Source organism: Pimephales promelas, chromosome 20, assembly GCF_988280905.1.
Source record: "Pimephales promelas chromosome 20, fPimPro1.hap1.1, whole genome shotgun sequence".
NCBI classification, from domain to species: domain Eukaryota; kingdom Metazoa; phylum Chordata; class Actinopteri; order Cypriniformes; family Leuciscidae; genus Pimephales; species Pimephales promelas.
Genome location: NC_142788.1, coordinates 29,351,691 through 29,377,777, shown reverse-complemented (window position 1 = coordinate 29,377,777; position 26,087 = coordinate 29,351,691). Strand labels below are relative to the sequence as shown.

General features: G+C 37.4%; 2 protein-coding genes and 1 long non-coding RNA gene across 4 annotated transcripts; 2 read left to right on the top strand and 1 right to left on the bottom strand.

Moving 5' to 3' along the window:
* Positions 1–787: 787 nt before the first annotated feature.
* On the bottom strand, positions 788–4,160 carry LOC120463159 (peptidase inhibitor 16-like). Its single transcript, XM_039652039.2, has 6 exons — positions 4,005–4,160; positions 2,453–2,601; positions 2,265–2,340; positions 2,070–2,179; positions 1,451–1,542; positions 788–1,316 (listed from the first exon to the last, which is right to left on the bottom strand). Exons 1-6 carry the CDS (start codon positions 4,158–4,160, stop codon positions 1,189–1,191), a joined length of 711 nt encoding a protein of 236 aa, XP_039507973.2. The 3' UTR covers positions 788–1,188.
* Positions 3,167–6,995, top strand: LOC148970677 (uncharacterized). The gene is made up of 3 exons (XR_016148297.1): positions 3,167–3,919; positions 3,988–6,706; positions 6,846–6,995. It is a non-coding gene; the product is annotated as an uncharacterized LOC148970677 (long non-coding RNA).
* Positions 6,996–7,895: 900 nt separating this feature from the next.
* On the top strand, positions 7,896–22,529 carry LOC120463157 (specifically androgen-regulated gene protein). Of its 2 annotated transcripts, none has more exons than XM_089124714.1 (4): positions 7,896–8,069; positions 17,882–18,063; positions 19,260–19,446; positions 19,542–22,529. In XM_089124714.1, the coding sequence occupies exons 2-4, from the start codon at positions 17,959–17,961 to the stop codon at positions 21,314–21,316; spliced, it is 2,067 nt and encodes a 688-aa protein (XP_088980840.1). In that variant the 5' UTR covers positions 7,896–8,069; positions 17,882–17,958; the 3' UTR covers positions 21,317–22,529. The 2 variants fall into 2 exon arrangements, with proteins under 2 accessions (XP_088980840.1, XP_039507971.2); XM_039652037.2 differs by lacking the exon at positions 7,896–8,069 and adding an exon at positions 12,694–12,793.
* The last annotated feature ends 3,558 nt before the right edge of the window (positions 22,530–26,087 follow it).

The window sequence follows — 26,087 nt, the reverse complement described above, 5'->3', positions numbered from 1 at the left end:
ATAAGGTCTGAATTATTAAAATTGACAACGCAAACTAACTACATTTCAGGAAACAAATTTGAAAACTGTAGTGGTGAGACTTCCACAACACAAATTGCCACAATGCCAAATTATCTTAGATCATCATGACAGAGGAAACAACTTAAAATCGTCAAAAAGAGTAGATGGCACCCAAGGTTTAGATTTAGGCGATTTTTGCGCATTTGTGAGGTCAGGCACTGATGTTGGATCTGGTTCGCAGTCTCCGCTTTAATTCATCCCAAAGGTGTTCTATCGGGACATTGCTTTGTGGTGCACTGGTGCGCTGCCATGTTGGAATAGGTAGGGGTCATCCCAAAACTGTTATTACAAAATTGGGACCATGAAATTGTCCAAAATATCTTGGCATAAAGAGTTGCAACAAGCCTAGGTGCTTGATTTTATACAACTGTCTCCATGAAAGTGATTGGAAAACATGAATTTAATTATTTGGATGGGTGTCCCAATACTTTTGGCTTTGTCTTCTTCATGTGTTCAACGGAGGAAAGAAACTCATACAGGTTTTGAACATTTTACATTTCTTTGTTGTTTACGTGCGTCTTTGAGGGATTGGCATCCGCATGTTAGGGAAATCATTTTCACACGCTTGTCCGACTCTGTTGTATGTGTACCGTGCTGTGTTGGGTAAGTTACTTCAAAAAAGTGCTTAATTACTTCATTAATGTTGTATTTAAAATACTTTTCTTTTTAAAAGCTTTTTAAAACATCTTAGCTTAATTAAAACATACTAATACACACACATCTCATGTTTTTTTGTGTATTTCTCATCAGGTTATGAAGGATCTGTAAGAAAAAATGATGTGGACATAGAAGATCTCAAAAATGAAGTTTATTACAGCATAGAAGTGGCAAGGTACACGAAGCACCTTGGTTTCACTGGCGTCAGAATGAACCCAGAACATCCAAATCTTAAACATTTTACCCTGTTAGAGTTTTACCACTCTTAATGTAAGTGAAGTTGCTCCTGTTGTGACAGCTGTGGTTTCTGTATGTTAATGAAGTTGAGACAGCCCATTGTCACCCATTCTCATTCTGATGTTATCAAGCCAAATGGTGAAGAAACAATATAACTTAATGATACTTGAGCCATTTTTAGGGGATGAACTTATTCTAAACATTTTTGGAGTGGAATCTGGCTCGATGAAACCCTTACAAAACAAGCGCCACCACGATGAGTATCAGTAAATGAAATGTAACGCTTTCTATCTTGGATCCATGACCTGGGTTTTCAGGGACGTTCGGCTCCTCGGGTGGTTGGACGGGATTCCTACTATTCACTGTGAGGAAAAGAGATTGAGAGGAGTGTGTAAAACAAAAATGGGCATAGTTTAGTTATTCATGACCGCTTTCCACAATGTTTTAGTTCATGTTAGCTTTAGGTTGATTTACACTGATAAAGTTTTAACATTACCGCAGATTTTCTCCTCACACACTGGCAGGTTTGCTGGACACTTTGAGCACGGCTGTCCAGGCACGTAAGGATTTTGTCCCCTAAAATTTCCTCTATGGGAATGAAAAATGGAAGGATGGATTTAATAGATATTTCAATTTATTATGTGAAACGTATTTTAATCGGTGGTTCTCAAATGGCTTAAATGTCTTTATTTAAGCTTAAACAGCTAAAAATTTATTTCTAGAGTGAGGAGCCCACAGGGAATGGTTACTGGGCGAGACATCCATCACTATCCTCCGATTATATGCTGACTAATTATGCTGATTATATATATATATAGCTCAAACACGTGATGCAACAATTGTGACCGTCAGAGAGGAAAAGGGAACGACCGCATCCAGAAACGCACAGGTAAAGGTTGAGAACCACTACTTAAGACAGTTTTAAAGCTGTGTTTCAGTATTAGCTGGTGGTATAAACTTCTAGACTGAAATATTTGTATATGAACTCATATGATGTAAAGTTGCAACTTACAGTATACCACAATAAATATAGTAAAACTGGCGATATTCTAGAATAAACACTCTATCTAGAACATTTAGTTCATGTTCAGTTTGGATTATTGAAACACACTTACGGAGGATCGTAATTGCAGACGAGAATAGTGGCCTTCTGGAAACTTGAACCCTCAACAGTTTCACAGAAGTGAGTAGCACAGCCGATTCTGTTGGTGTTTGCCCACACCATCTGTAAAAACAACAGAAACGCATCGTCACATCTGCATAGTAATACTGTGAAAACCAATCAAACACAGAATGGAAACGGTGCTTACCTGAGTGTAATGGCCACACATTTTGTTTGTAGGACAGGACTTGTTTTCATAGTTATAATCCACATTTTCATCAAACCTGGGGTGCAAAGAAATGATTAATGCTTATAGGTAATAGATCTACATATCACAGATCATTGGTAGGCATTCATTCACTCTCATTTATGTTTTAGTTAAGATAGTTTTCATACCATTTAACCATTGCTTCGGTTGCATTAAAAGCTCCAGCGGTGACAAAGAGATTTTCACCCAAAAAGAGTTTCTGAAGGTCAGGGTTGTGTTTCCAGGTGCATTTCGCTGCGTAAGCTTCCGCCACCACACGCAGTGTCTCGTTCCACACCTTAAACGACAGAAACAAGTTTGATGATGTTATTTGACTTTGACGTTTGTTCGTTTTGTGACAGCAGAATCTCGGAAAGCCTGGTCGTATTTCATGTTAAGATCCAAAATAAGAACAAAAAATGAAAGAAAATGGGAAATATATACATATACTTACAAGCAATATCACAAATAAATACAATAGAGCTAAGATACAAAAATAAAATAGTGCTTTTCAGGTAGGTCTATAATATTAGGATACTGTCACTTTAAGACCTAATGTACGCATTCAATATAGGCTACTAATATACTGTACACATGCATTTTCTTTTTCTACTGTTTACGTTCACTTAAAACATAATCGACAATGTTTACTGGGATACTCGTCGTGACGGGCATTTTGTGACCTAATTTTGTGTGAATTTGTCCATTCGAGTGCAAGAAGAAATGAAAGTGAGCTCAATTTAGTACTCATGCGATGTCTGAGACTTTCTAGGAACGTGCTTCAGATGCTTAAACTAATTAATTGATTTCCCTTTCGCATCTTTTTTTTGTGCTTGAATAGTCAAGTAGGCAATTCTTAAGCTTTCATGATGATGCACCTCCAAATTCTCACACCTGTATTGCACAATAAGCTTTGTTTTCTTTCTTTTCAAATCTGACCCAGCATGTTGTTGTTGGTATGATCCACTCTATTGTTGTGTAAATGTAGTCTTTTCCACTGAATCTCCCAATATTTCTGCTCTGAATTTCACCCGTAATACAAATATTAGAGATTAAGACAGGATGACCACTTTATTAAAACAATCACACTCAGCATAGTGTTCCTGCGGTCTCATATAACATTCACATTCCTCAGCATGTCACACACACACACACACTACGCAATGGTATTTCATTCATCCACACACCCACACACACTCCATTCAGTCAAAATGAACCGAACTCATGATGGTTTCTATCTCAAAGAGCCATTTTACATAATAACATTGATACTAAATTACTTTGTGGAGTGATTTATTAAATACTTAATTTAGGATCAGTTTTCATTTGGTATGATTACTGCATGACTTAGACTCCCTAGCATTTTAAAGTTGTTTGTGCTAATGAATAAGCATCAAGACACAATTACCATGGATATTAATGTGATAATTGTTGTTTACAGCAGTAATGAGACCATTGAAGATATGATTCCAGTGATTGATGGCAGATTAGATGTTTTGACCTCATAAGAGCATCCAGAGACCAACACATCAACAGTCTGAGATCAAACTCAGAAATCACACACATGTGGTTGGGGAAAGATTTGCATCATGTACACCCCCTTTGAAAAGTTTGAGGTAAGTAAGATTTGTTCTTTTTAAAGAAAAGATTGGTTGAGATTGATTGTGTACATGTGTTTCTCCAGTCAGGTGCATCTCTTACCACTTTCTGCATGAAGGCGGCGCTGGGCGTAACCCGAGAGCGAAGCTTGTTGTGCATGTCCACGATGGTTGATTTCTCCTTCTCGGTCAGTTGTCCAGCAGCTAAACTCAGAATCGCCCAGATCCCGGCGCTCCAGAGGGCCACGTCCCAATACATGCTGTCTATCCGACTGCGACGACTCTAGATCAGCTTCTTCTCTTGTTCTGAGTTGTTCTCTGCTGTCTTACCCCGTCACTCGCTGTCCAAAACGCCTTCAGAACAGGTAAAAGTATCTCTCTCAGAGCTGTTAGTGTGTTTTCCACCCTTTTTATCCTGTACTGAAGCCGCCCCATAATCATTTATACATCTCACATACACATAAACACACTCCACTGGTTTATTCGTAATACTGAGAATACGTGATTCTGTCCGGCTGTCCAACAAGTCCAACTTGAGGCACTAGGTCTCCAAGGCGTTGAGAAATAATTGGGTTTTAGTCACAGGGAATGTTATAGCAGCTCTGCTTGAGGAATGCCTGAGATAACACGGATATGATTCGGTTTATCTTGCCTTTGTTTCCATGAAAATCTTCTGTACTCATATTACTGAATTTCCTTTTGTACTACGTTCTGCTCTCTCCGGCGAGGATTCACCCTTATATTAGTGGGTACTTCCCTGCGGAGGGTTTACACAAACCCAGATCTCCTTTACTGTAAGTGACGCCAGTGAAATTTTTTCCCCCTTTAAAGCTGAGCTGTTAACTGAGAGGATTATTTGATTTAAAGGATAAGGTCTGAATTATTAAAATTAACAGAACAGTTGAGTTGAGCTGTTCCTTTTGCCCTACAACTTGAGTGACAACTTTACAGGTGTTTACAGGAGCTGGTGTTTAAGTTTTAAGCCTCCTCATTTATTCATAATTATGAAGGTGTGTAGCTTTTGCTGACTGTGGTGTGTCTCCTTATGAAAATATCACGCCTATTGTTTCAGACCCATATTGCCCTGACTGACTCATATTTAAGGAACTGGTGGAAACTTACCCCAGAGTTAATTTTCCCCGGCATAGCTATTAACAGCTACCTCAGAGACCACATTTCTGAACATTTTTCCAAATATCTTCTTTTCTGTTCAACAACATGAGGGTGAGTAAATGATGACAGAATTTTAATTTCTGAATTTCTTTGCCGTTGACGTGCGTGTCTGAGACCTGGTATTAAAATGCGGTCTGTATCCAGATAAGTTATCCGGATAATAAGTACCAGTGTTGTAGTCGAGACCACCTCACTCGAGTCCGAGTCGACACCTAAACCAGAGAGAGTCGAGTCCGAGTCAAGACCGAGTCCATAGAGAGTCGAGTCCGAGACCAGAGACGGTCGAGTCCGAGTCGAGACCGAGACCAGTGAGGGTTGATTACCTAATTTACTTTTATTTACTTAGAGAAATCCTTTTTTTTTTTTTTTACTGAATTTACTTAGAGTTTAAAAATATGATCAGTTTAGGGTAAAAAGGCCACATAGTAGGTGGTGTTAAAAGTAATTTTATTACAATTTGTCATGCGCAGTTGCACACTAGAAAATCACCAATCACTGGGCGTGTCAATCAATTTAAAGAAATATTTTATTAACATACATTAATAATCATGAAAAATATTTTTAATTGAACTCGAGTGGACTCAGGAATAATTCCGAGTCCTAAAAAAAAAATGTTCGAGTACGAGTCAATTCCGAGTCCAAATGGACACGAGTCCATGACAAGACCAAGACCATTAAAATATGGTCTCGAGACCGAGTCTGAGACGAGTCCGAGTCTCGAGTACTACAACACTGATAAGTACCGATTCACACCTGGCCACATAAATGTGTTTTTGCAAAACGGATATAAATCCGATCTTCAACTCCCGCGTTATATGCAGATTTAATGGATTGCACGCCACCAAAAGCAACAGATATGAGCTGCATTTTATTGATCATCAGCTAATTTCCAAATCAAAGACATCAATAAGAGATTACTTTCACTTTTATTTGCGATGTTTGCACGTTGGCTTGATGAATAGACGCTCAGCTGCTCATCTGCGGTGATGCGTGTCGCAGTAGCGCCGTCATATCTGACTATAACATGACATATAGCCAATATAACACGCTCTCATTCGTGTATTTTTTAGCATTTTTGGGAGGAGTAAAATATATTCATATGTGGTTTCTACAACCAGATTGCGTTTACACCTAGTAAAGATCCGAACACAATGCGAGCCAGACTACCTCCAGATGTGGCAGGCAGATCCGATCACAACGCATTTATTATTATCCGGGTAACTTATCTGGATACAGATCACATTTTAATACCAGGTGTAAATAGGTTCTGATAGTGATTGGGATCCTCTTGAGCTAATTTTCCCACACCTGTCAGTCTCTGCTGTGCGGCTCATGATGTGTCCCGTGTTAATGACCTAATGGATTGTGTCTAAACTGAACATGCCTTCTCTTATCGACCGTAGCTCTCCAGTGATGAGTTGTAGGCTACTAGAAAGTTTTTACTGCTGCTTTTGAAAGGGAAGGGTTGATCTTTCTTGTGCTGAACTAATTTATTTATTTTACTTCTGTAGGGTGTTGCTCTAGGCGTGGACCATTTTGCTGTTCAGAAACTCCTTTTCATTTCCAGATGTACAGGCATAGCAACGGCAGTCTCCACAACACTGCACATGTGCAAGGCCCTCGTCTAATGATGTATTGCAGCACTGCACAAAAATGCACCAAAATCCCCCATATTTTGAACCTTGTTTGTGTTTTAAAAATAATGTCACTTGTCATATACATCAAATATCTTAATAATACGTACGTATGCAATAATTTGTTTATTGGACAGAGATGCTTAGAGATGAGAAAACGAACAGCTCATCTGACCAAAAACACAGCTGGATCTCTGCTTTGTGTCTCTCACATCACTCATCCACGTTTTGCAGTTTCAAGTGGATCTTCATTTTAACTGCTTGAAATGTGGAGTGGATTTAATGCCCACAGGTAATCATTTAATGTCCACATCTAACCTGTTGAAAAAGGTGAATTGATTGTAATTATAATATTATATGCAGTGACATATTTTTTTTTAAATTAGACACACACTCACACACATGGTAATGGATATAACATTGTTGATGGTTGGTCTTGGCAGAATAAATATGCTGCTGCAGAGCAAGTACTGGACATGTTATGCCAACACACACACACGCTGCTGTTAGAAAGGAAGATATGCTGCTGCTGTACAATATAGCGTACATTAATTATCCGTAGCAAATCTATTCTGTAAAAAAATAATTTTTACCTAACTACAGGCAGCTGTGCCAGCATCATACACTCTTAGAAGAAAAGGTTCTATATAGAACCTTAAAAGGTTCTATCAGTGCTACGTATTTGGAACCCCTAAAGTTCTATACACTCTTAAAAAAGGGTTCCTCTGGGTTCTATATAGAACCCTGGGGTTCCATACTTGGCCAATAGAACCTTTTACCAATATAGAACCATTTTGGAGTTCCAAATATGAACCATTTCTAGTTCTAAATAGAACCATTTCTTCTAAGAGTGTACTGTAAAAATAATACAGTGTGTTACTGTTTTTGAAACTAACAGATCAATACTGTATTGTTAGCTACTGTATAAAACTTTAATTTAACAGCTATATGCTCAAACACAAAAACAGTAACACACCGTATAGACACAGCTGCCAGTAGTTTACTGTTTTTTGTACAGGATTATTTTCTTTACAGCTGGGGAAAGTGGAGGGTTTCTCAAACATTTTACGTCTGTGTAAATTGTATAGATACGATTTCAGCAATTTTGAGCGTACAAGATGATCATTTTGAAAAGTATAAAAATCTTTATTTATTTTTTAGAAAATGAGCAATGGTTTGGCTATATCAGACCCTTATTCCTCGGCTGGGATCGTGTTTGAAGCGCCGCTGAAAGTGACATTTGGACCTTCTACCTCATTGAAGTCACTATATGGAGAAACATCCTGTAAATTTTTCCTCCAAAACCTTAATTTCTGTTCGACTGAAGAAAGAAAGACATGAACATCTTGGATGACGTGGGGGTGAGTAAATTATAAGGACATTTTAATTCTGATGTGAATATAGGGCAGGGCAGTTTATATAGGGTCATTATAAACAGGTCAGTTTATATAGGGTCATTTGTTCAGCAGGTTTATGTAAGCTTCATTATGATTGCATCATCTATGACTTAAGTGCCTAAAACCAAATTTGTGCCACACCTGACAATTTTTGCACAAAAATACAGTTATGACACCACAACAGATGCAGTGAAGATGTCATAAATTAACAATAGCTGCTATTATGTCAATATATATGACCCAGGGGATAAATAGCAAAACTAGAGCCAATCAACAGTTTTCATTCTCAATGACCCAGAATAACGTTTGACAACATTTATTTTAAAGCATTTTGGCTGTAAACCAGTGTTTTTTATTAAATAAAATGTGTAACATAATGACAGGAATATCAGCTATTTCAAAACAAAAAAAATTTGAATGAATTTTTTTATAATTAATTTTATTTTTAGGAAAGCAAAAAGTGCAATATTACCTGTCCAAACTGTCCAAAACAGAGAAATTTGGCAAGTTTTGAAATGAAGAAAAACTAATTACCCTTTAATTAAACTGGAACTTGAACTGAACATGTCAAGATGTCTTTAAATGAAAGTGATTCAGAAGGGTGGAGAGCATTTTACCCAGCATCCTTCACTCATGATGAATCACATAATATACTCTAAAAATTGCTGGGTTGTTTTAACCCAACTTTGGGTCAAATATGGACAAACAAAGCAAAGTTTTAACCCAACGTTTGGGTTTGTCCATATTTGACCCAAAGTGTACATTAAAGTGAGTGTACATTAAAAAGACTTCACAAATAACATGATGTGATGTCGCCTGATGACTTCACATGTCAGTGCCTGCTATTAACAATGTGTGCAACATTATTTAACATATTGATATTCAACTGATGTTACAGGGCAGTTGCTCAGAGTTGCAGTTGGGTTGTTATTGTGAATAGACTGTTCTGGTCGCCTTTGCTTTAAGTGTAGAAACATGGGAGAGCAGATCCAGATGTGCTGGGAGGGGAGCCGGAGCTCTCTCTAGGGAACCTTGATTTCAGCAGCTGTAAATCACCATTGAAAGCCAACACGCAACCACAGAATGTTCTGACCGAGAACTGATTTGGTCAAAGAATCTGATCAAAACAAGTTCTTTATGATGTCATGTCTGGGTAAAAAAATAGGGAAAATTATGTTTAACAATAACTTCTACTGTGAGCTATGATGATATTTGCTTCAGGCTATGAACTTTTACATACAGTATGTAATCAACATTTTAAAAGAGTAGTTTTATATTTCTTCATAGTTTTTAATTCGATTATGCTGTTTGCAATGCTTCATGGGATTGTAGTTCTTTCCCTCACAAAAGGTCTGTATTTTTGTTTGATTTTCAAAAATCGTTTTTGCTTCAAATCAAAGTTTGTAGAGTTGTTATTCTCCTCGCTGGTTGGCTTGGTTCATGGCTTTATTACTTTTTTTTAAAGAAATTAATCGTAAAAAATACTTGTTGCAATCTATTTTCCTACACGCCCAATGATGCTTTGTTGAGACTGAGTAACTTCTGTTTAAGTGATAAATCAAAGTCATTTCCGTCATTGTGACTGATAATGAATACTATACTTACCTGCTTTATAACCGTTCCAGCAAACACTGTAAATTCGAAGTGAAAAGGGGAGATCATTACATAATTTGTAAAAAAAAAAGCGTGATTTGTTTACAGTAAATCTGTGTTTCAGTCACCAAACCGGAAGTGCCACCTGTAAACTAAAACGCAATAGGCTTGTTAGGAAAAAGGTGGATAGACCTGAAATGTTGTTTTGTTTTTAGTTTCTAATTTACACTGAATTCCTTTAAAATATTTGCCAATGCATTTTGCCTTGTCATTTGGATACACTAACGTTACCATTCAAAAGATTGGTGTAGGCCTAAGTAAGGATTTATCTGCAAATAATAATAATAGTTTTATATAATTTTAAAAATAAATGAATAGCTACTTTAATTTAGCAAAGTCAAATTAAATTGGCCAAAAAAGGCAGTAAAGACATTTATGAAGTTACTAAATGTTTACAAAAAAGTTATTTATAATAGCCTAAGCGCAGTTCTTTTGAACTTTCTATTCATCAAAGAATCCTGAAAAGAAAATCACAGTTTGCATGAAAATATTGTGTTTAACCTTGATAACAATCATAAATGTTTCTCGAGCAAATCATCATATTAGAGTGATTTCTGAAGGATCATGTGACTCTGAAGACTGGAGTAATGATGCTGAAAATACAGCTTTGATCACAGGAATAAATTACATTTTAACATTACAACAGAAAACGGTTAATTTAAATGCAGCAATGTAAAATATTATTACAATTTAGCGTATTTTCGATCAAATAAATGCAGCCCTGCTATAATTAAAAAAAACTATATTTTAGACTATATATATATATATATATATATATATATATATATATAGTCCAAATTACAAAAAGCTGAATGTTTCTTGATTTATTTTAAAATATAAAAATTTTAGAACTAAATATATAGGCCTACATATATATATATATATATATATATATATATATATATATATATATATATATATATATATATATATAGTCCAAATTACAAAAAGCTGAATGTTTCTTGATTTATTTTAAAATATTAAAATTTTACAACTAAATATATAGGCCTACATAACATATTACTTTTCAAATATTTTAAAGGTTAGATAATTCAGGTAAAAATTTAAGCAAAAGTGAAAAAAAAAACCAATGTTAATTTTAACATGCACCTATTATCCAGCTTATGATCTCCACTGGAAATGTCCAATCTAATATTTTTAAACAATGATTTTGACCGATGATTTTTCTGAGATATTCTCCATGCTCCTGTGCTTTCATGTCTTCTCCTGTAGATGTCTCTGTTGGACTAACACACACTAAAGGAAAAGGTTTCCAACCGAAATCCTTCCTACAGCAAATCAAAAGTGCTTTACAGGCTAAAAAAAAAAAGAAACTATAGACAGTAGACCCAGTTAAATACATAAATATATATTTTATATAATTTTGTTATAGCCTGAACCGTTCCCCAGTTGACGCAGGAACGCATGAAAAAAACATGATTTAGCTATTATGTTTTCCACTTTTGAGTCGTAATAAAGGCTAATGTTTAAAGGACCTTATTGCATGTACTAACTACATCTGCAGTTAGTTTTTTTATTACTCACAAATTAAAAAACCCTGATGTAACTAAAGCTAATGCTGATCTTTGTGGTTGTGTTTGTTCTTCTGTTAAAGCTGAAGGACTGCCGTAGGGCATGAGGGATGTATATTAAGTTCATGTATTGATGAAATGCCAACAGTTGTAGTTTTAGCAGGCGGTGTGGGATTAAGTCACAGTTGGTTAAAGTGGATGCAGAGAAGTTAATTCAGGCTAATCCCAAAACCGAGAGTGTTAGGGGTTAATCATGTTGGGACGGGAGACACTAACGTTACACGAATCGTTAACGTTACGATTGCCAAAAAGATCAATGCGCACTATAATGATTAGTCTAAAAATGATATTTTTTTCAGGTTTGTGATTCACGTTTTTTTATATCGCAGGATGATTCATGCAAGTCACGTTACCACTTTAATTTGACGTCATTAATAATATTTTCTGACTGGATTATTTTTCAGTACAAAAGAAAGTGACTTGGCTTTGTATCTGTGATGAAAGCGAAACGTAAACATATCTTGGATTTAACAAACTGACAAACAACGTTAGCACCAAAACAGTCAGTATTTTCTCTTTAATGGTTATTCCAGCACATTGACTTTAATAAATAACCATTTTGTTCGATATAAACCTGATTACACCCGAACTCAGGCAGGTCATCGATCACATAGCTACCATACACTTGATCCCGTATCCTGGTAAATCAATGACCGGGTGGAATGTCATTTGTTAAACAAAAGCCAAGAGCCGATTCCTCAAAGTTATACTTCTGTTTGCGTTTGCTGATAGGGAAGGCAGTAAAGTATTTCCCCTCAAAGAAAAGAGCATTTGTTCAGTTCTACTAATAAATGCATATCACAATGACAACGTGACAACGCATGAATCACAAGTTTGACGCTTGAGAGTTTTGAGGAAAGAGTCATCTGGCCTAGAATTATTAGGCTACATATTTTAATTATTACAGGTCTTTTAACATGGTTTTGTAAGTGTAAAAGTTACTTGCATTTCGAAGTGAAACTTTCATTTTTAGGCTAGGCTATCTCTTCATACTTTGTACTTGAATTAATTCTGGAATTTCATGAATGGAATTCAACTGTCTAGAAGTGCAGTAGCCTATAGAACATAAGAAATGTGGACTTTTCTTTCTTTTTTTAAGCCAAATTAGCATCCACACTTGCTTATTAGTCACTTAAAAATTAGATTGGGGAAAAACGTGATGAGGTTATATGACCATAATCCTGAGGTATTATTGTTACATTCTGTATATTGTTTTAAGGTGATTTTTTTCGGTAATGTTTACGACACAAGCCGTGTTTACTGTAAACTTTTGTTTACACATTTGTCTCGGGTGTTCAGCCAATCAGCTGCGGCTTTGTGTGTGACGCATGCGCAGATGAGCTCAGCTGAGCTGCGCTGTTGAGTCTCGCGCTCTCTGACTGGTTTACTTCAGAACAACCGAGAGAGACACTCAGGTGAGCGACTACAATTCCTTACGGACAGGTAAGACTTTAACTGCCTTTTGACGGGTATTTTCAGACTCTTATAATGACAGCGTGTCGCACCTGCCTTCATTGTAAAATAAAAAGTTTGAAAGCTTAACTGTCGCAGCGTAAATTTAGGTGACAGGTTAGCCTACCTGTGTGTCAATAGCAGTTTTTAATGTCCACTATCATGGCAGTAGGAGTTTGTGTGACAGATCTCAAATCCCTGTTCACATACAATTTTTTTAAGACACTTAGGCTAATGTAGGATATTATTGCTATTTGTGTTTGTAAGTGAAAGACTTAATTTCATAATTAAATATAGTTAGAAATTAACATTTTGATTTAATAATGTGTTTAAAAATATCATAACTGCTTAATCAGTTAATTTGGATATTCTCGATTTTGTTTTTTTGTCAGGGCCATGTATATAGGTACAAGTGAGTTACTACTAAATATTTGTTACATTTTATATTTGCAAGAATAACTGGAAATTACACTGCTATAAGTCTGATATAACGAACTCAAACTTTTGCTGGGAAACATTTGCATTGCATTTGATGGTTCCAGGATTATGCTCATTTGTTGAATACGTCTGATGAAGCCAAAAGCATGTTTTATTTAGTGTTCAGTGCCCCAGACAGCTAACAGCCGAGGGCCAGTCATAAATCTTTCCATGTCGTGTTGTTAAATGGGTGCTGTGTATAAATTATGGGTACACTATATCTAATTATGCAAACAGAGAGGTCTGCAGATTTCATGTGTGCTTTGCATGTGTATTCGGACTATGTGTGTTGATTCTAAGTAAATGATTGGCCAGGACCTGCAGATGACAGGCCTTCATGTCATAGGCCCGTATTTCACTTTTTTTCTCTCTCGTTTTGTCACATAAAGCTTGTTGAACTTTGTATGATAGTGCAATTATGTAGAAAATCAGTTGTTTGGGACAACTGTCAATTACACAGCTCAGCATCATTATGCTAAAATACATAGACATAATAAATACATTGTATTTATTATGTCTATGCTAAAATATACGACTACGCACGTACAAAACTTATGCACTCAACTTATATTTTTTTATCTAATATTAAGTCATCCTCAAACTACGATGGAAACACATTCACTTTGACACACGCAAAAAAAAAAGCTCATGTGACTTTGCCTCAGCAGAGGCTGTGATTGGATAACTGGACTAACCAGCGGACCAATCACATCACAGCATCTCAAATGTTGGTTTTGTCGTTCTAAAATGCGCGAGACGAAGTCTTTTATCAGAATTATTTAGTTTAATTTCTCATTTTCTCTCCCAGAAGCGTCTTCCACGATTGCGTTCTCACCGAACACAAGAGATCATGACGGCGTTTATTGCGTTTCGTCTTTCACCATTTATGATGGAGATTGCATCAACTTCCATTTTATTACAGATGTATTGCGCCAATTTCCCTAAAAGTGTTGATTTTGTTCTTTTGAACACAAGATGGAAATGCTGCTATAAACAAAAAATGTTTTGTAAATTTGCAACTTTAGATGGAAATAGACCTTTAATCAGTTTCTCTCGTCCTCATTACATGCCTAAAATGAAGTTACAATTGGCTGTGAAACGTTCAATTAAATTTAAACAAATGCTGATTTATAGTGGTTCTACTTGGACACAAAAGTCTTTGTTCCGAATCTATTTTAAACTGCCACTCCCTCAAATACACAAACGTGTTTGTGTGTGGGCTCAAGGGCAAACCCAACGATAGGCCGCAGAACCTGATTGCCATTTAAAAGGATCATTAAGCTCAGTTGTCACATTATATCTGATTTCACTTGTTTGCATTTTAGTCATAGGCAAAGTCACACATTCCCAAGCCGAAAAGGCAGGGAGATTTTATTAATACGTGAATAAATTCTGTGAACAGCTGGAATTTGCAGCAGATGCAATCAGGCACAGTGGCATTCCAGTGCGAACGCAGCTTTAGGTGTCGGCCCGAAGCCATCGTTGTTTCTCTCACGGAGTCACGGAGAAGAAGGTGTGTGTTCTCATAATTACCTCACCTCAACGGGGCAGAGCGAACTGAAATATGCTGAACAACTTGAAAACTTTCACTGTGACAATGCTGGGATTCACACTCTTATCACGTTTCTCGAGGCAATGCTGTCATTTGGGTTTCACTGCTGTCATTTGCTGTCTCTCGTTTGCTCTAGAGTTTCTCGGCAAGTTCATTTTTTTAAGGATTAGAAAAATTAAATGTGGGGTCTGTTTCAAAACCTAGTGAGCCATTCACATACAGCAGAACTCATTTACATGATATACACTACTCTTCAAAAAGTTTGGGGTCAGTAAGATATTAATACTTTTAATCGGCAACTGATCGAAAGTGACACTAAAGACATTTGATAAAGATTTCTGTTTCAAGTAAATGTTGTTCTTTTGAACTTTCTATTCATCAGAGAATCTTGAAATACAATTCATCACGGTTTCCACAAATATATTGAGCTGCAAATAATAACAATAATCATTTCTTGAGCAGCAAATCATCATATTAGAGTGATTTCGGAAGGATCATGTGACTCTGAAGACTGGCGTAATGATGCTGAAAATTCAGCTTTGATCACAGGAATAAATGACATATTATCATATATCTTATCACAATATTACAGGTTTTACTGTAGCTTTGATCAAATGCAGCTTTAGTGAGTTTGCGAAAACATTTAAAAATCTTACCAACCCCAAACTTTGGAACGACAGTGTATTTTAATTGTTAGTCTTTGTAAACATTATTGCACAACGTTATGCTTTAAAAATCTTTTTTTTTTAAAAACTAGCACTGCACTTTTTCTTTTGGAGAAAGCAGTCCCACAATGCATTGTGATTAACTCAGTGAAAAAATAATATAGGCCTAATTATAATATAATATATAAATTAAAATAATAAAGGCCTTCCGATGTGAACTGTGAAGCGATGCTTTCGTATAAGAAAAATATCAATATTTCAAACTCTATAAAGTAAAATAATTAACTTCCGGCCAAACGAACACATGGATTTGACTGAGTAATGTGACGTACTGCTGATATTTACACTACGCCATTACACAAGTTTCGTAAGTTGAGCTTTAGGCCCAAGTAGACTGCATATGGCCGTTTGGCTGGAATATTTAATTAAAAATGAATATTTTTCTTACACAAACGCATCGCTTCACTTCAGAAGGCCTTTACTAACCTCCCAGAGCCGTTTGAGAATTACAGATAAAAAACTTTGTAGGCAAACTTTAAGTTGGCATGATAAAGCCTAGTCAGAAAGTTTGAAGAAGTTTTTAGTTTTAACTATTATAAGCTTTAGTTTAGTAGTTTCAAAAGTTTAGAAATATTAGATAGAATTAAATGCGTCTCGGTGGATTAGAAATAGTAATGGCAGCTTATGGAGTCTAAGTGACCTTTGCAAGGAGTTAGAAAGAAAGAAAGTTTAAAGAACTTTTATAGACTTCAAAACAGTAACAGGCATTCACTGCCATTATAAAGATAGGAAGAGCCGGGACATTTTTTTAAATATAACTTTGTATTCGTCTGAACGAAGAATGTTATTTACACCTAAGGCTTGAGGGTGAGTAAATCATGGGCTAATTTTCATTTTTGGTTGAACTATCCCTTTAAGTAATACTTTTTTTAACAATATGGGCACATTGTGTTCTCAGGGCGTGGGTTTCATTCAGTGTGGTTTGCTTCTGAACAGGTGTGTCAAACATGCTTATATTCATGCATGTAGCGCTTGGGTGGATGCAGTTTACCTCCAGGTATTTAGTGAACGTCTTAGCCATCTGTGCTTAGAGATTCATTGATAAACTAATCGATTCCCAGCCTGTGCAAATCATGCAATATGTGCAAATCATTGTCAGAAGGGTTGCCAGGTCTGTGTAACAAAACTGTGGACATTAGGGATAAACAATGCTAAATGCAAACACACAAATGCAACTTGTGCATAGTTAGAAATAGGCTTCCCAACACCGGATGTCAAAAGCTGTGTGTCCTCCAGGTAAACTATAGTATTTTAGCATAAATGTATCTTCCATTCAGTATAATTTAGTCAAATTATACAGATGCAAACATCATTCCGGCATGGGAGGCTGGGGCTAACAAGGAAGCTTAATCAGTCACTAATTTTGAAATTTGAATGGTAAAATACTGGCATCCAAGCTGACGTTTTCTTACCGTAAATTTCCTATGTTTTGTTTACATTGTTTTTTGCCGGTAAATTTAAAACGGATAAAAGGTTACAACCATATTTTTTTACGGTAAAATACTGGCAACTACAGCTTCCGGTATTTTACCGTAAATTTCAGGTTTTTTTTACGGTGTATACTCACTAACATCTCGAGGCTAGGGGAGTGAGGTTAACCTCCATTACATATGACATGCTCTCATCCCCAAAAACCATGAGCAAAACTATGCAAGATGAAATCAAATTCGACCCAGACTATGTTAAGTGTTTGTGAGCTTGAGTCTGTGCTAAACTCTTGACTGCTTAATTTTAACAGTGTATATCACTATTCATATCTGTACAGTGTGACGTTTGAGTCAATCCCTCTTTTTTACCAAGATGATCCCAATACATTGGACATTCCCCAACAGAAAAATGCTTTGGCGGTAAAGTAATGTTATGAGATGGGGAATATACCATCTCTACCATCGCTTCGCCGCATTCAAAAATCCTCTCCCGTGGCCTCATTGGATAATAAAGTGTCCATCGAAAGCGGGTACTTATCGCTTTGTGTTTTTCTAGTATACTACTCTGTTGGTGTACTGTTTTCAGCATCCTAGATGGGATTTATTCAATTTTGGTCTTTTTTGGCTCAATTATTCAAAATTGAGAATTATTCAATGCTTGTGTTTTCTTGTAAAACATACTCCAATAATCTAAATTTGTCAAATGAAAAAATCATTTTTTACATCCTGTGTGATTTTCATAGTCCTATACAATGGTATTTATGTAATACTCCATAGTAGTGTCCAAAATACCATGACATCATATCCTATAATGGTTGTGTATTTTTAGTAGTGTTTGCATTGTAAGTATTACCTCCTTATAAGTTATCTGATTATGTATTTGTTTATGTTTTTATAGATTGGGCCTCTATTTGCCATCATTAAACAAAGCTCCTTGAAGACCCGTGTCACTACCTGACTCGCACTTTTTGTGCGATGCCAAAAAGTGACACCTGGCCAGGGGGCGTTGCCGTTGAATCTGTGTCTGGTATGGACAGTGCAGAAAGCTGTGATAGTGTGCTCAGCATCAACTCTGGATTTGTGAGTATCAAGACATTTTTTAATTTTCTACAATATCTTAAAGTGACAGTTCACCCAAAATATAACACCCACTGACTCATTCATTCATTGATCCTTACACAACTGGAGCCTATCCCAGTTTCTACTCACTGACTCACCATCAACTAATTCCAAACCTGCTTTTGCAGTTATTTTATCCATTAATTTTCCATACAATAGTGTTCACACCTAGCCTGACTTCATCATACTCATTTTCTAATAAGAAAATGAGTCTGATACCGCTCCGTTGGGCTTTGATTATGAGGCGCGTCTTAACTGAGCCAGGAAAAAAAAAAACTCTGCACTCAATTGGATAGTCGGTAAACCTACAACCAATCAGAGCAACGCAGTAAGTCAACTCCTTTGCATAGCGCAGTTTTCAACTACAGAACTTACTTATTTTAGAAGTTAAATAAACAATTGTTGCTTCTTTTACTTCTCCATGAGTGCGACCAAAGGAGAAACCACAACGACCACAGGCTTTTCATTACGTCCCATCTTCTTAGCGACCGGCAGAGCCAGCTGATAAGTTACACTTTTCCCGAATCATGTTGGAAGGACGCCAAAAATATCTTTCCGATCGACAAATGCCTTGATTGCAGTTCTCTGTTCGCCTATTAAAATTAATGCACTGTCGATTTATTTTACAACAGAGGCGACAGTGGAATCTATACATCTCAATTTTCCAGCTGCAGTCATCTCTGAGGGAAATTAGTTAAGCGCTCTTTGATAACGTGATGATTACGTCCTTGCAGATCATCTGTCAATCATCGTATAAAGCCCGCCCTGGCAATTTGACTGGCCCGATCATTTCTTGTCTGATTATAATTACTCCTTAATGGAGCGAGTCCAGACCGAACTTCCCGACCAAAAAATGTTGTGGGCGGAGTTCGGGCTGGCATCCAGGCTAGTTCACTCCTGTTATGCTCCGAAAAAGACAAAAACACCATAAAAGTACTCCATATGACGGATTGAGTATGATACAAGGGCGAGTAAAATTGTAATTCTTTGGGTGAACCCTTTTGATTTGTCTGTCTCTGCTCCTTGTGAATGTTGGCAGTTAAAAAGTTGAGTTTTTTTTCTCAACACAGCATTCATTCATTTACAAAAAATAATTAATATTTGCTGAATAAAAGTATTGATTTCTTTTAAAAAGCACACTTTTCTTTGTGTGATAGAGTGATGACAGTCTGGAGTACCTTTCTGTTGAGGAGAGAGCATGTCTCATGTTTCTTGAGGAGACCATTGAGTCTCTGGATGTAGAGCAAGACAGCGGATTGTCTAACGACGAGCCTGATGGCCTGTCTAATGGTTTGGAAGGAAAAACTGCTCATCACATACCCATCTACCAGAACAATACTGAGGGTAAGCATTGCCACTAGAAATATCAAGAGTTTATATCCACACATACGAAGTGGTCTGTTTTAACAATGGCTCATACAGTAAATGTTCACTTTCAGTGCTATCAGCCCATGAGGATCCAAACAAAGTGATCGGAAGAGATCATAAACCTTCTCCGAAGTACCTTGTGCCAACTCCATTGCTCCTTGCCAGTGGGAATGCAAAGATAATCAGCAAACCAATGGAGTCATCTCACATAGAAGTACCAGTGGCATGCATTGATGTGCCTGAGGGGTTCAGATCAAGCCCTAACCATCAAGAACCTGGACGGACAGTTTCCGTAAAAGCTGCCTTGGAAGTAGCAACTGCTAGACGAAGAATTGGACCATCAAGGGATGTAGAGGACAGGCCACCTTCTTTCATACCTGAACCTCCAGTTAGAACAAGTTTGCCTAGTGACTCTAAAGCCAAAGATGGCATTCATAAGAGTTTGGATGTGATGTCTCAGCCGAAGCAGCAGAAAGTTTCCTCAGAGGTGCCGCTGGAATTCATTCCTCCACCCTCAGACTTCATGGATGAACCGGATTTAAGCCGCACTTATTCACCACCACCTCCTCCTGCTTACGATGGACCACCAGAATGGATTCCCGAACTCCCCAAAATGGAGTCGCATGTTTCTGGTGGATCCATCAAACCAACTGAAGTGACCAAATCAAGGAGTGAAGACCCAGAAACGTCAAAAGGGCCATTATCCCACAATGAGATTGAAAACCTGCACAAGAAGGCCTCCGTGAAGAAAGCATCTCACTTGACACCGATAACGATAGCGCAACATACTGTGGCAGACAAACCGATGACACCTTCACCATCTTCAGAACATGTTCCTGCGCCAAAAGAGTACGGCGACCCCAAAAGCCCACCAGCTGTGGCGCCCAAACCCAAGAAACTCCCATCAAATATCACCTTCAAAAGCCACAAAGACAGCGGGAGCACGCATTCGTTGATTTCGCAGAGCGAGCGCACTCAGATGGATCCTCAGAAGATCCGAATGGAGGCTTTGAAAAAGTTGGGCCTGGTGAAGAACGAAGAGGTAACAGGTCCAAGCGTCTCTCCCTGCCAATCGCCGAAGTTCAGAGCTAAAGCTCGTCAACAGTCTCCAGCACCTGTTGAACCCGTGCAAGAATTATCTAGACTATCTGAAAATCCCGTACCAGGGGACATGCAACTACCTTTACATACTCTAAAGCACCAGGAAGCTAAAACCAGGGAAGGTTCTTTGAAGCAACCAGTAAGGTCCTACGAGATCAAATCGGCAACCCTGGAGCGCACAGGACCTGGAATGGTCATTGAACCTGCGCCACAGATGACAAACCCAGACAGGAGCCATGTTGAGTTATCACCAGGTCAGTTACAAAAGACTCCTGCTCGAACTCCTTCTGTATCTAGACTATCTGAAAGTCCCGTACCAGGGGACATGCAACTACGTTTAGATACTCTAAAGCACCAAGAAGCTAAAACCAGGGAAGGTTCTTTGAAGCAATCAGTAAGGTCCTACGAGATCAAATCGGCAACCCTGGAGCGCACAGGACCTGGAATGCTCATTGAACCGGCGCCACAGATGACAAACCCTGACAGGACGCATGTTGGGTCGTCGCCAGCTCAGTTACGAAAAACTCAACCTCGAACTCCTTCCGTAGGGAGTGCAAAGGACTTTGGTATTGGCCATCAGGCTGATGATTCAACCAAATCGCTCCACGCTGCTGCGGTTCAGCCAGGCAACGATGCCCAAAAGTTGCCCCGCTCCAATGGAATAAGCGTGATGATCTCTCCGCACGGTCAAAATGGCGAGAACCGGCGGGAAGCCTTGAAGAAACTGGGATTACTGCGGGACTAATAGATGGTGCTAATGGCCTTTCGCTGGGAACTTATTTCACAATTAATTCTGGACCGTTGGACAGTTGTTTTTGCACCGTTGAAAGCATTGAAAGGAAGAATGCTGAAAATGTCTCACATGACATGGACATAATTTGTGATGCTTTTGGTTTCGACTTGGTGGTCGATTTGCTTCCTTAACCTGCTTAAGTAATTAACACAGTTTAATATATGCACTTTCTTCTGAGTGGTTTTGGTAAGGCTACGTCCGCATGAATCTGGATAAATTTGAAAACTGAGTTTTTGTTTCAAAACGCTGTCCATGCATTCAAAAGTTGATCGTCCACTCGGAGACATGAAAACACAGGAATGCTAAATGAAGACTGTACAGCTTAACATTTATCTTATCTTGTTGCCTGCTTTCATAGTGTTATCTCTTTGTGTGTCACGACTAAATATATGTTATAGTTTTCAAATGCCTACATTTTCAAAGGCCATACTTATACTCAGAAATGCCATTTTCAGAATGTTTTTTTGAAGCTCAGTTTTTGCTGGACAAAAACATTGTTTCAGTGTGGGCCAAAACACAGATATGCCTCAATTTTCCTCAAAAGATGCATTTTCAAATTTATCCTGATTAATGTGGATGTAGCAAGTTATTTTGGCATAGAATTAAGATAATTATAATTTTCAGATCACTTTCACCTTTTATATTATGTCAACTTTAAATGTAGTTTACAGTAGGCCTATTTTCCTCCTAAAGAATTGAATAGAATATTCAATAATTCTATATTCTGATTATTTGATTTCTAGTGGCTCAAATCTAATCGTTGGTGTATTTCTTTGCCGTTCTCTCTTTTCAAATAAAAATTCAATTCAATTAAAATTTATTTCTATAGCGCTTTTCACAATACATATTTCAAAGCAGCTTTACAGAAAGTACGTTTCATAAATTTACATGGAAAAATACATTTAGTAAATCATGTAATAATTTAGGGCATAACATATCGCCAACGTTGAGTCGTCTCATGGCAGATGTTGAGTGAGAGGCTGAAACTGACGGACGCCATTTTCCTCGGGACTAGCGTCTCGACTCCGAGATAACAGCTGAAAAGCACAAATAAAACTTTTTATTCTTGTAAAAGAACAAGTTATTCATAAATATTAACACATTCAATTCATAACTCGCCTACTTATGGGGGTTTCTTGTTCATTTTGGAGGAGTTGTAAAATATGAGTTATAAAAATAAGCAAAGCTATGATTTTACATTAAAGTCCGAGAAACCTTTAAAGTCAAGAGTTCATCGTCTCTGACGCACACATTCAGATCCATGTTTTTCTTGTCAACAGTCTTGCTGAGGTGAGTTAACATTCTGAGAGTTCCTTTCGTAACATCAGCTGCAAAGAGGCGGGAACTCGTCAAACCTGATCCGGTTTTGTGATCTGGGGTTAATGACCTGCTTTTCTTTGTCATCAACCATTTGAGCCTGCAATGCACTGATCAAGTTTTCAGCTCATTTACGTGCTTTGTCAAGCGTAAGAATATCATTTGTCATTTGAACAGGTGCTAGAGTTTTTACGCTGTTTATTTGATAAAAATAAAATTAAAATGCCACAATAAGAGCAATAGACGAATGGAAACAGTAATCTGCAGTTAAAAACACTGAGGAACAGACGAAAAACAAAAATTAGGGCGTCATGTTAGGCTATATTGGACTCAGTGGAATGACAGCCAGAAAATGAAATGCATTTGAAAGTGAAAACACACTAAATCGCTCGCTTCAGTTGATTTTAAATCACATTTAACAACAGGAGAACTGATCAAACATACCTGAGATATTTCTCGTCTGCACATTAGTTTTATGACTTGTAAGACTTTACTGCGGTTTCTTAAACCTGTGATGCCCTCTAGTGGAAATGTTTATGAAATGATCCATGTGAAAAAAAAATGTCTTTATTAAATGAACTAAAGCAACAGTTCTATAACTTTTGAAACACGCATTTGAAAAATATAAGTTAACCTATTTTTTTTTTTTTTTTTTTTTTTTTAATTTTGAGATATATAGATCCCAGCTTGCTTTGCATGGGATTTGATTGTGTGCTTGTCAAAATTAAGCCTCGCCACCAGATTCAGAAATGTTTCACGGGTGCAACAACAACGTTAGGCTACTGTTTTATAACATTTTGGTCATGCACCTGCATTTCAGACATGTTATGATGTTCATGCTTTATAGGCTAGCTGAGTAGGCGAATGGAGAGATGTTGAGATATGTCTCAGGTTTAGACTTTAAAGACATTATTTTGTATTTTTGTGATGAGTTTAATGTGCTTGTGTTTAGGTTGTGGGTGGATACAAGTAAAAAAAATAACAACAACAAAAACACTTTTAATTAAAAGTATGATTATAATAGTGAATAATCAATGCGTATTAATACGCATTGATTATTCACTATTATAATCATACCAAAGCTCATACCGTCTCATTTATTGTTGCCAGACATTCTCTGTTGTTGCTCAGCGAAATTTAACGAGCACGAACTCGCGCGAACGAGTGAGTTCCCGGTGAGGTCGAGACCTTCGTCAGATTTCGCTATTCGCTCATTTGCAATAGCCTACATGCTAATGCTCATGCTGACCAACAGAAAGCTCCTTGTTTTGAAAATGATCTCTGCGAGCTGCATGATCCCACTACTCGATCTTTTTTGCTCATAAAATTTCGCTGAAATATGCTAATGTAACCGAACCTTTGGCCTTTATAAAATATTTATTTTTAGCTTGCTAGCGTGACATTGCTGGCGATCGATTAACTGAAAGAATTATTGGATGTTTTAGTTGTTTTGGGGTTCACTAAATTCAGTTTCCATTCAAGAACTTTTAAGTTTGTTCAACAAAACTTTATTTGGACTTGCTCTTGGTGTACAAAAATAAATTAATTTTGTTTTCCAAGTTTAAACTTAGTTTAAGCTAAATTAACAAATTCCAAAGTGAAAGATGAAACTCAGAGTATAAATTCAATCAATCAATCAACAGGCCCCTTCTCTGACGAGGGCCCTTATAATCATCCTAATCTCCACACCCCATGTTATGGCAACCCCTGGTTTTAGTTAACCCCTATGACACCCTTGGTTTTATTGAAAAATGGCAACAATAAGCTCGGGCTGAATTCTAAATAGCATGCTAGCATACTACTTTTATTAAATCTGGCATTCGAAAATGGCAGTACTCCATTTGAAATGTGCATACTGTGCATAGTAATCATAAATACTGCAGCAATAGTATAGAAAGTTTGATATTACAAACATAATCATTCTGAAAATTCGAATAGCATAACCTTGACAGTGGTGAGAACACTGAACACTTTACAGGGAATGTAAATCCGTGTAAATCACCATAGCGCTGTTGTATCCTGGCGGTTAACAAACATCTGTGGTAAACAAAAGTTTGCAGGTTCAAACCCCCCCGAGGACTGGTTCATGAACAACCATCATAGTGCCCTTGAGCGAGACACCTCAGGTTACTCCGAGTCCAGGAGGATTGTCCTTGTAAAACTGTAAGTCACTTTGGATAAAAGCCTCAGCTAAATGAGTAGGTAGTAATTAAATAGCCACAGGAGGTCCAGTTGGTCTGTTTCGAGGGGTCAGAGCTGTTTCCAGCCTCGTTAAATGATAAATGAAGGGAGAGTAAACATGTCTTTTTTGGGTTGCTGGTGTTCTGTTGTTAAACCGCAGAACCGATAGCTATCAGATAACTGTCCTGCTAACTGTATTAGGATAAAGCTATTAGCAGTGTATGCTATAATGTATTGAAATGCTATAACATTTTTATTCAATTTAAAGGGGACTTAAGACCTTTTAAATGTTGTGTCTTGATTTTGTTTTTGGGCTGTGAAATTTTAACGCTTGAATGTTCAAAAACACATTATTTTCTCATATTCTCCATTGTTGCGGCTCCTCTCTTCCCAGTCTGTCAGTAACGCTCTGTCTTCCTGTCTAAGAAGCCCCTCCTTCTGAAAAGCAACTGTGCTCTGATTGGTCGACTGGACCGGTGTGTTTTGAATTGGTCGTGTGTGAAATGTCAGTTTCAACACGCTACTAACGAACTCAGCCAAGCCCCGCCCCTTTATTCTGCGTATGAATTATTTAAATGAGGAATATTGTGATGTGTTCGTTCAGCAAGAAACTCAAGACTACAATGGAGGCATTTCAGGGAGTTCAGAAACACTATAGAGACAAGAACTTTGAAACTTTGCAAAGCTTTTTCAAGCTCAAACCGCAAATTGCACACTAAACAAAGATGAACATGTGAAAAGGCATAATATGATCCCTTTAAAATATTTTATTAGGTCTAGTTAGCAGAAGAGGAGAGCAGTCTGCAAAAGTAAGTCTTTAATACGCCCCCCTCCTCCATATCCGAAGAAGAGGAAGCAACACATTTGAAGAGAATGCCTTTATTGCGACATCCTAGAGCGCTTCAACCGCAGAGACTCGCCACACATCTGGATGAAGACGATGAATCAGACCCACATCATGATCACCTCACACAGAGCTTCTGGGGATCACAACGTTACCAAACCTTTGAGCTTTACCAGCAACCCCTGCAATGGCCTCCCAGAATAATCAAACAGATATTTGGACATTTCTGTGAAATGACTGGACTGTTAGATTTAGAGTATTAGAGCTGATTTATTAGTTGGTGAGGGAAGAAATGTCCCTGAGTGATAGTTAAGAGCCATTATATCCTGCGTCAACAAATACATATATATATATATATACTCTGACTGGGACCAGTGTGTT